An 11,377-nucleotide genomic window follows, 5' to 3' on the forward strand; every position below is an offset into this window, starting at 1 on the left:
GTTTTTGTTTTATCCAGTTGTATTTACTCAGTGCAACTTATAACATCCAAGTGAAACATATAAAATAAACATGTCAGAGAGAAGAAAAAAAAAGAATCACTGATTTGGAAAAAGGATCACCCCCTTGTGTATTTTGTTGAACCACCTTTTGCTTTAATTACAGCCTTTAGTCTGTTGGGATATGTCTCTACTAACTTTGCACATCTAGACTTTGCAATATTTGCCCACTCTTCTTTGCAGAACTGCTCAAGTTCAGTTAAATCTGATGGTGCCCGTTTGTGGATTGCAGTTTTCAAGTCATTCCACAGATTTTCAATGGGGTTTATAGGCTCTGACTAGAGCCCTATTCGGACGGTAATTGTTTCTCATGGGGACGTCTTTAAAAAATAAATCTCCATAGCTCCTCAGTGATTAAACACTTGCTTTCAGATGAAGATAAATTTGCGGTGGACGTCTGAGTTTGTAATGCTACAAACCCGGAACTGCGTGTCTTACGTAGTCAGTCACATGATCAATTATATATAATATAGCCCTAATATAATATATTTTTAAAATGTACTGTATAACTTACCTGTCACTGCCATGATAATGGCCCATTTCAGAATTGTTTGTGTTTTTCTTCTGTTTCTTCATCTTCTTGATAGCTCCCAGTCGCTGTATTGAAGTGCTGATGAAAAACTTTCTAGCACTTCGGTGATGTAGGTGTCCATTTTTAATGCACGAGATGCCACTTTTCTGATACAAATTACCGCGAAGTGCAACCATATGGTGCATTTCAGTGGTCAAAAAGGATTTACAAAAATTTACAAAACGACTTTTGGATTGATCTCCTTTTAAAAACTGTGGATAGCTCCCACAAGAGATGTGGATTCGGATGGCAATTAAATCACCACACGACCTTGGTGTTCGTCAAAAAACAGTAGGTAATTTGGCTGGGGATTTTTACGCGGGTGGTGAGAGAAAAACACAGACATCCTGGATTCGGACTGCATTAAAATCACCAACTACCCCCTGTAAATGGTGAAAATCCCTTATGTCCCCCTGAGAAACAATTACTGTCCGAATAGGGCATATAGGCCATGCCAGGACATTCACATTTTTCTCCTATAACCACTGTGTGGTCAGTTTTGCTGTGTTCTTTTGGGTCATTGCCATGTTGGAAGGTAAATCTTCTTCCCTTTGACAACTTTCTGGCAGAGGGCAGCAGATTTTCCTCAAGAATTTGATGGTATTTTGCCTCATTCATTTTCCTCTGACAAGTGCTCCAGTCCCTGATGCAGAGAAACACCTCCATAACAGGATATTACCACCTCCATACTTTACTGTAGGAGCGGTGTTATTTAGATGGTGAGCTGTATTGGATTTCCGCCAGTCATATGGTTTGGTGTTGAGGCCAAATAATGCAGTTTTAGTCTCATCTGCCTCAGAATCTTCAAGGTGCATTTTGGCAAATCTCAGTCATGACTGCATGTGGCCGTTCTTGAGGAGTGGCTTTTAGTTTTTGCAATCCTCCCATACAAGCCACATTTTTTGGATAATTTGTGATGTGTCTGTGTTGTACCAAATACCTCCCACTTCTCAGTAATAGATTTCACTGTGCTTCTAGGCATTGATAAAGCCTTTGAAATTTTTTGTATCCATCTCCTGACTTGTGTCTGTACACAACTTTATCCCAGAGATCTTTTGACAGTGTCTTGTCACCCATAGTTGATTGTTTGCTTCAGTTGCACTACCAAGGACTGATATGCTCCAGGAAAGCTCTTTTCATGCTGAGCAATTCAAAATGACCACAGCTGATCACAGTTGAAAGTCAAACGTTTGTGTGCCATTGAGAAGGTGATTCGCTACGCCTGATTGAGTTTACAAGTCATTTTTAAGAGTGGGGTGATCCTTTTTCCAACTCAGTGATTCTGTTTTTTTAAATTTTATTTTATTTTTTTCTGACGTGTTGGTGTTTTATCTTCTGCTTGGATGTTATAAGTTGCACTGAGTAAATACAGCTGAATAAAACAAAAACTGTGTCCGTCTTCATCTCAGGCTACAAAGCAACAAAATGTGATTATTTTAAAGAAGGGTGATTCTTTTCTATACCACTGTACATTTTACAAGATGATATTACTCTTGGCTAGCTCTGATTTCTTAGAGTGGACAGCGTGACTTTTTGATTTGCCATCATGCCGTGCTCATTTCATTCATAAGGTTTACACTCACACTCACTTCACACACTCGTAGTAATTTTAGATATTGATGTATAATATTGTGCTATTTCTGGCTCACCTGTTAGCCTGTTAGTCACCCAGCAAACATGGGGAGTGAATGTGTCTGCCAAATATTTTTCTCATTCTTTGATAGAATTCATTATTTGTTTTGAAGCCATTACCAATGACTTTCCGAATAAGGTATTTGGCTTCTGTCATATCCCTAGCAAACACACACAACAACAACCTTGTATTATAAGTAGTTAAATCCTTGACAACTTTACAGCTGACTTTATTGATCACAATCAGTGTCCCATTAAGCATGATTTGAGTCACATTTATCTCATCTTGCATCTACTTTGCATTGAATTTTTTGGGCTGTAGGATGTGTGAGCTTGAAGGAGGATGTGTCAGCATTTTCAAGACCTTTGTTGAATCAGGATGCCTGGCTAGAAATCCATTATAAATCTGAGATGAACAGACTATATAGAAAGGTGGAAACAACTCGTCTGTGTGTATCAGCAGAGCATTGCATATAACTCTGTACACCACCGTTAGTTTTCAGCACATAATTCACCTCGGGAACTTCTATTACAATTACAATTCTGTCATGTTTTACTCAACTTAATGTTGTCCCAAACTCATATGACTTCATTGTATGGCTAAAACAAAGTCATATGGGTAGGTAACGATGTGAGGGTGAGTGAATACTAGCTATCCTTATTCTTGGATGAACTACAGATGCTACACACATTTTGTTTTCAAATTTTCATTTAAAGTCCCCCTGTAGTGAAAATCAAGTTTTTTATGTTTATTTGCCTATGTGGTGTTTTTAATATGCTTTTAGACAAACCATGTGCCAATCCATTAATCAACACCGAAATAAGAATCACAAACGGCTGCATTTGAGTTTTCAATGCATTTTAGGACACAACATCGTCAAGTAAGTAACTTTAACGAATGTTACAGTATTCACTGTAGTTGTCCGCCAGTAAAAACATAGTTTTATCAGTCATTATCCGTGTATACCATTGTTTTGCGTTTACTACAGTTCAGTGAATCAGGAGGCGCTGGCTGGTGTGACTGAGTGGAGGCGGGGCTAATTTGCATATTCATAGATCCGCGTATAGTAAATGAGGCAAGGGTGTAGAGTTACATTCAAGCTATTTTAAGGCATGAGAAAATTATTTTCACAAGAAAAAAACATTTAAATATGTCATTTTGATGATCAAAGATAAGTTTTAAGGGATAAAATATTTGACCACAGGGGGACTTTAAGAGATGTTTTATCCAAAGTGAGTTGTGAATGAAAATTCATTAAAGGGAGAAAACAATACAAGTACTGATACCATAGAAATGTTTAATTATATAATGTTTAAATATATAATAAATTGTATTTAATTGTATAATAAAAGTATAATAGGATATAGGACAGCAGAGAACGGAATTTTTTTTTTCCCTCAAAGCTTCACAAGCTTTTTATTTCTCTCTGCACAGGTCCACACAGCAGCAGTGATGAAACTCTCCTCTCCCGCTCTCCTCTCCCTCCTGCTGAGAGCAGCAGGAGTCAGAACCGCAGCAGCCCCCCGCCCCCAGCCCGCCCCCCTCGTGCCTCCCCCGTGGGTAAGTGACGCCACTGCAAGCTCGTTTACTATGTGACCAATGTTGGGTCTCGCAGAAGTCACATGACAGAAGTCACGTGAAGAAGTGTGTCAGTGACAGAGCATACTGCTGTCACCATGACAACAGCATTCATACTTCACACACATTTACACCTCTGTGTGCAAAAAAATGTACATGAACTGCATTTTTGCAGAAATGTTGTAAATATTGTCTGTACATATTCTCACCTTACTGATGTCTGTTTATTATGGGATATCAGAATTGTAAATACAGTTATCTATTATCAGTTGCACTAAACACATGTACATTATTCTGCAGTCTATATGGGTTAAAAATCACTAAAGTAGAAGCTTGTTGATAGCTGAAGACATCATTAGAATGATAATAGAATAACATGCTCACTCTGTAGACTGTTACAGAAGATTTAGCAAACCTAGCAATTATGAACAAAAACAATTCATGGCTTACACAGAGGGAGATTGATTTTTTTTCCACTTCATTTTTTAAATGTATTTTTCCTTATAATATGATTTTAATAACAATAAGCTATAATATCAATGAGCGTTATGTACTAATTAAGCTGAATTAAATTTGTTTGATAAAAATACAGTAAAAACAAAAATAATGTGAAATGTGAAAATGTTTTCCATTGGAATATATTTTAAAATGTAATTTATTTCTGTGATGCAAAGCTAAATTTTCAGCAGCCATTGCTCTAGTCTTCAGTGTTACATGATCTTTCAGAAATTATTCTGATAAGCTGATTTGTTGCTCAAGAAACATTTCTGAAAATAGTTGTATTTAAAGCTGCAGTCCGTAAGTTTTCCCTCTTTGTCGCCATCTCTGTTTGAAAACCTGCAATTTTTTGCGGAATTATTTTCCTTGCCTGGGTTGTGCTCAGGCACAGCTCCAGCGTGGATTAATCTAATGTTTTGAGGAGTATGTGTGGATATTTACTGTACTTTGCAATCACAGATTCTAGCATACCTCTTGGAATATATGACCCAAATAAGAAGTTTAACTGTATATTGTCATCTGAACGAGTAAGTAAGAAGTCTGGCACTTTTGTTCTGACCAACTGAGGAAAAAAGCATTACAATAAATCGCGCTACCTATGGTGATTTAATCTAAATATTGGTTAGCTCATATCACATCAAACCGTGCAAATTATTATTATTGTTATACTTTATTCTCAAATTATTAATGTTAATGTTAACAACATCAGCATTGCGTGACTATGTGCACTGAAAAAAATGTTTCATTCATCCCATTAAAAAATTTTTTAGGGCAAGTTATTTATTTTTCATTGGCTCAAGTTAAAAAATATAGATGTGAATCATTACCCTAAATTTTTTTAATTGGATGAATGAAACATTTTTTTCAGTGTTTAAAATACAAATCTTTGTAATCCCAGGCTATCTGTAATCAGAAGCACATTTATAACTGGAATATAATTTTATTTAATTCACATGCGTTTCATAAACACATAATCCTTTCTGTCCGCCATCAAAATGATACATTTAATTATTCTAACTGCTGTGAGAAAAGGCTATAAACGATCCGCCACCAGCAGGATCCTCACATGCGATAGCCTAGTAGCCGGGACAACTTCTTTATTTACAGAAGTGAAGTAATGACGCAGCAGCATGCTCGAATTTCCCGCGAAAACCTACCCGTACCACTCAAAGTAGAAAACATTATTATAAGATAACCGTTGTGAATCGGCTAAAGTAAGGCAATAGTTTTGAACACTGGCTGGCTATGTACTTGCTCAAATATTGATTTCGGATCATTTTTAACCAAAAAAAGTTACGGACTGCAGCTTTAAATATTTTTGCTGAAACCGTAATACATTTTTTCATTACTATTTGATGAATGGAAAGTTCAATATAAACATGTTTCCAAGTGGTGATTTAGAAAAAATACTTTTATAAAAAATATTCTTGAAGAGCTCTTTAGCGGCTGCCATATCATATCATATAATCATAGCTGTTCATGCTGAAGACACTGCAGTCACAGTGTAGGAAAGAGAACATGAGTGAACCAAGGGCTCCAGCTAGTGGACACCTTAGGCATTTACTTTTTTTTTTTATATATATATAAAACTTATTTTGATTGCAGAGCTTTTGGATTAAAATTATTATTTGATTTGATAGTACTCATTCAAATCAAATAATATTTTTTAGAATACAAATGTATTTTTTCATTAAATGTGTTATGTGTTCATAGGTAGGAACCGTAACTAATTCTCATTCACAATAGTGACACATATAAATATCTGTTTCTCATTCAGCCTCTAGAAAGGAGTTTCAAAGGGATGGAGAAATCACCCGACCCATTGTGTCGTCCCCGAAGAGGTTTGCAGTGGTCTCTCCCAAGCCTCAGTCCCCTGGTGAGTGTGTGATGTCTTTTTATTCTGCTCTGCTGCTGCCGCCCCTCCCACTGTCATTTTCCATCCCTCATTAACCGGCTACTAGTGGTTGTCATAGCAACACTGTGAAGACTAAAGACTTCCATTAAGAAACTGGCGAGTAATTCCCTCACTAATAATGGAAGCTAAATTGACACCCTACATAGGTCTTAAAATAAGTATAATAATTTAATTGAATCTGATATTTTGCTAATTGTTTGCTTCCTCAATAATTCAATTAAAATACACAGTAAATTTAAATACCTATATATAATGTTAATTAAACACTTACAAATAATATATAAGCATATTTATAAAACGTTTTTCTAAAGTCTTATTGGATGATCCACTTTTACTGTTCAAAAGTTTGGGGTCGTTAAGATTTTTTTGAATATGTTTTTGAAAGAAGTCTCTTATGGTCACCAAGGCTGCATTTATTTGATCAAAAATACAGTAAAACAGTAATATTGTGAAATATTTGTACAATTTAAAAGAACTATTTTCTATTTTAAAATACTTTAAATTGAAATTTATTCCTGGGATGCAAAGCTAATTTTCAGGAGCAATTACTTCAGTGTCACATGATCCTTCAGAAATCATTCATTCATCATATTTTTGTGGAAACATTTTCCTCAGTATTCTTTAATGAAATTGAATAGAAAATTCAAAAGAACAGCATTTATTTCAAATAAAAATCTTTTATGAACTGACTTTAGCTGGAAAAACTACTCTTTGTTATTGCCTTCTTGCATTATTGACAAACTGTTTTCCTGTTCGACACTGTAAAGCTGCTTTAACATAATCAGTATTGTATAAAGCGCTATACAACTAAAGGTGACTTGACTTGACTTAGAGCCAGTCATGTTGCAGAATGTTTTACCACTCAGTCTGGCTGAGGGGACCTGTCCCGGCAGGAAAGTAACATCAATGCATTGCCAATATTTAAAAAAAAATTAAAAATTAAAATCCTGTTGCTATGCAGTCACTAGGGTGCTGTGGGTGGTTGCTAGGGCATTACTACGTCATTGCGAAGGTCTTATGAGTGTTTGTTTGCATGTTGCAAAGAGGTTGCTAGAAAAACTCAAACAACCTTAGCAACTACAAAATGGACTAGTAACCACCTAGAGCACCCTACCGACTGCAAAACGCAAATATTCACAGTCACAAGATATTTGCAAAAACATAAAAGCAACCATCCAGAACTCCCTAGTGACTGCATAACAACATGGCAACACCCACTCAAAATGCTTCAACAATCAAAAAAGTTGAAACATCCAAGCTACCACTCACAACACCCTAGCTACTGAATAGAAACATCCAAAGAGTGGTGGTTAGCATGTTGCTATGCAGTCACTAGGGTGTTTTGGGTGGTTGCTCTGGCATTGCTAAGGTGTTGTGACTGTTTATTTGTGTGCTGCTGTGTGGTTGCTAGGGCTTTCTGAATGATTGTTATGGTACTATGTTGTTGCTAAAGGCTGGAATACACTACACGACTTTTAAAATCTGAACAGATTTTAAAACACTGGGCATCATACACTTACCGACTTTGCAATAGTCGCAGAGGAAAAACTGTCCATCATACACTAAATGACTGAGGGTCACACACTACCAGACTTTAAAGTTGTTCCGATCACAACAAACTCAAGCAGAAGCGTGTGCATTGTTGCTAGGAGACGCATGACAAATGAAAACAATATGTGTTCTAAAATTGGCTCAAAATATCAAACATGTTTGATATCCTCCGACTAGATGGAATCATAGTCTGAAGCTAAAAAAAAAATCAGAGTTTGTGACCATAATACACTACGCGATTTTTTATGAAACCTGTCAACTGAAATCTGCAGACTGGCTCTGACTTTCGGCAACTAGCGTCAACTTCTCCAGACTGTAAATGGGGAGAAAATCGGGCCAAAAGTCATGTAGTGTATTCCAGGCTTAAGCGGTCATGAGTGATTGTTTGCATGTTACTATGTAGTCACTATGATGTTCTGGATGCTTGCTTGGGCTTTATGTAGTTGCTAAGGTGTTGTAAGTGGTTGTTGACAAGTTTTCCAGACCGCTATGGTGTTTTTATGACCTTTTTGGATCTTGACAACCTGTCTGCTATTGATAAATTGTCATGCTAATAATAACGCTACCTTCACATGCTATTGAAATTATCGTAAATACGAGTTTCCAAGTCAGAAATTTGACATGAACGACCTCTCAAGTCATATTTACCACTGGGAAACTCTTTTTGATACCCGAGTTTCCGAGTTGGGAGGGCCATAAACTTGAAACATGGTGGAGGGGAAAGATATACATCTTGTACAGTGGTATACAGTTGTAGTTCTGATAAGTTTTATTCATTTTTCCCACAACATCTACATTGCTTTCTCCTGCCATTACAGTCATATATATTTAAGTAAATAAATAACCATTTGATGCATACTGTATGTAACACAGTAAAAAATACCGTATATTTGACCGTAATATCAGAATCGTCAGTAAGCTTAATTGTGCAGTAAATGTTTATATGGTTACCAATGAATGGGATGCTACATTTGAACCTGTTGGATGTTGATTAAATATCTTTTGGCTTTAATAAGATTTTCCCAAGAAATAGGCAAGAATGAACTCATGAATGGGCCGTCCTCCATGATTCCTGTTCTTTTCGACAACAAAGCACTTGAACGCGACTAACTCATAATTACAACTTCAGAACTGGGAAGTAGGAAATTTCTGATAGCACGTGAATTGCAGCATAAGATATTCTGAATGGTTTCCAGGGCATTGCTATAATGTTACTAAGGTGTTGTGGGTGGTTGTTTGAGTGTTTCTATGTAGTCACTAGGTCAGGGATTCTCAACTCCGGCCCATGAGACACATTTTCCTGCAGAGTTTAGCTCCAACCTTGATCAAACCCACCTGTAACTTTCTAGTGATCCTAAAGACCTTGATTAGCTTGTTCAGGTGTGTCTGATTACTTTTACTTTACTTTACTTTTACTTTTTAGTCATTTAGCAGACGCTTTTATCCAAAGCGACTTACAAATAAGAAAAAGTAATTAAAACTAAAAGCTAAAACTCTATAAATACTATATATATACACACATTTAAGAAAATAAAAGGGTTAGGGTTGGAGCTGAACTCTGCAGGAAAATGGATCTCGTGGGCCAGAGTTGAGAACCTCTGCACAAGGTTATTCTGGGTGATTGCTTGGGTTTTTCTACTGTGTGGACGGTAAATTGTTCAGAGTGATTATTGCATGCTGCTATACTATTAGGCTGTTCTGTATGGTTGCTAAAATATAACAGTCTCGTTGCTAAGATATACGAGTTTGCTTGTTGCTGTTGTTATGCGATTGGATGTTCTGGATGGTTGCTGTGATGTTAAGGTGTTGAAAGTTTTGGTTTGGTTTGCTTTTTTTTTTGGTCTGTTGTATCGTAAAGCACTTAAATTACTGAATTTTATTTATTTATTTTGATTTATGGTATATAAGCGCAAATGTCAAGATTATGATCAAGTCAAGTTTCAAGTGTTAAGTGTTGCCACTGTACCATAGAACAAATTCTTTATCATATTTCATCTGGAATGTTTTCTTTCATCTGATTGGATGCTTATGAAAATGTATGTTTGTTCCCAGTAGACTTTAGTATCAGACAATGCACACGTGTTATTTTGTTCTTTATTGATCTCATTCTCCTGTTCCTCTATCTCTTCATCATTTACCCCTCCTCCTCTCAGCATCCTTGAGTGTGAGTGTGTGTGTATGTGAGAGAGAGAGGGCTTGGGGGTTGTCTGAAGAACATGTGTAGAATCGCAGACTCACGGTACTCGTTGTTGCAGTAGTCAGGCTGCTAAACACAGGATGAGGTAAGGCTGGTTGTTGGGTGATTCTTGTCTTTTTCTCTCACATTCTCCCTCACTCTGCCTGTCCGTCTTTCCTCCACTCCCTCTCTTTCACTTCATTTCTCTCTATCTCGTTTGGTGTGCATATGGTATTCCCCCGACAGATTTTTATGAAGCTACATTCTGCCCTAGCATGAGCCAGAGTTGCTGTAATCTCTCTCTGTCTCTCCTTCCTTCATGCTGTTTGGATACTAAGGTAAAACAATAGCAGGAATAGTGTGTGTGTGTGTGTGATGCTGCTTTCTTGCTCTGTGACTTTGATAAAGTAGAATCAGCTATGCTTTTTTTTTTTTTTTTGCACAAAATATTTATTTCATTCTACAGTCATTTTATATATACTTTGTGATGATGGTAGTGTGTGTGTGTGCGCTGTCAGTGAAGACAAACATGTGCTCGTTTAGTGAGGGAAACACCCCGCTCTGACCGCTGACACTTGATATGGGAGGTCTGATATCATAATTCTGATTTTATTGTACTTTTGGTTTATTGACCTATTAAATAAAACCTATTATTGTATTTGATATTAGACGGCGTTAATAACATTGCTAATTGGATATTAACATTTTCTGAAGAAAGTATCGTTGTTGCCCTTGCAAAACTTACCATGACAAATGTTAGAGTGGCTGGATGCTATGTGGTTTCTAAGGTGTTGTTGTTTGCAGGTTACTTTGTGGTCGCTTAAGTGTTGGGGGTGGTTGCTAGGTTGTTGCTAGGTGGTTTCTAAGGTGTTGTGTTTTTTGCAGGTTACTATGCTAAAGTGATCTGGGGGATTGTTAGAGTGTTGCTATGTGGTTCCCAAGGTGTTATGAGTGGTTATTTATGTTGCTATTCAGTTGATGTGATGTTCTGTGTACTAGCTGCTAGGGTGTTGCTATGTGGTTGATACGGTATTGTGAGTGGATGTTTGCAGGTTACTGTGCGGTCACTAGGCTGTTTAGGGTAGTTGCCAGGATGTTTCCATATGGTTCCTAATGTGTGTTTGTTTATTGCCTTGTGGGTGCAAGGGAGTTCTGTATGGTTGCTAGGACTGGGTTGGTAAGGTGGTTGCTAAGGTGTTGAGTGTTTGTTTGCAGGTTACTATGTGGTTTCTAACGTTTTATGGGTGGTTGCTAGGGTGTTGCTATGTGGTTTTAAGGTGTTGTGAGTGGTTGTTTGTTTGTGCTTGGATGTTCTGGGTAGTTGTCACAGTGTTGGGATTTTTTTTTTTTTTTTTTGCTACAACATGGGATTAATCAGTGCATGCTGATGAACTTTTA

General features: G+C 37.0%; 2 protein-coding genes across 4 annotated transcripts in view; both read left to right on the forward strand.

Moving 5' to 3' along the window:
- Positions 1-11,377, forward strand: part of LOC107726712 (serine/arginine repetitive matrix protein 1-like) — a 45,462-nt gene that overhangs the window by 27,424 nt on the left and 6,661 nt on the right. The window contains exons 5-6 of the mRNA XM_016536407.1: positions 3,696-3,821; positions 6,115-6,213. Coding sequence (XP_016391893.1) covers positions 3,696-3,821; positions 6,115-6,213 — 225 coding nt within the window. The remainder of the gene's footprint in view (positions 1-3,695; positions 3,822-6,114; positions 6,214-11,377) is intronic.
- Positions 9,376-11,377, forward strand: part of LOC107726624 (microtubule-associated tumor suppressor candidate 2-like) — a 15,771-nt gene continuing 13,769 nt past the window's right edge. For 2 of the 3 annotated variants that reach the window (XM_016536282.1, XM_016536297.1), the window contains exon 1: positions 9,376-9,452. The gene's annotated coding sequence lies outside the window, so the exon portion shown is untranslated. Of the gene's footprint in view, positions 9,453-10,019; positions 10,086-11,377 lie in introns of those variants that run through there. The other variant, XM_016536288.1, reaches the window with a different exon arrangement.

This window comes from Sinocyclocheilus rhinocerous, unplaced genomic scaffold (genome assembly GCF_001515625.1).
Source record: "Sinocyclocheilus rhinocerous isolate Xijiao unplaced genomic scaffold, SAMN03320098_v1.1 scaffold974, whole genome shotgun sequence".
NCBI classification, from domain to species: Eukaryota; Metazoa; Chordata; class Actinopteri; order Cypriniformes; family Cyprinidae; genus Sinocyclocheilus; species Sinocyclocheilus rhinocerous.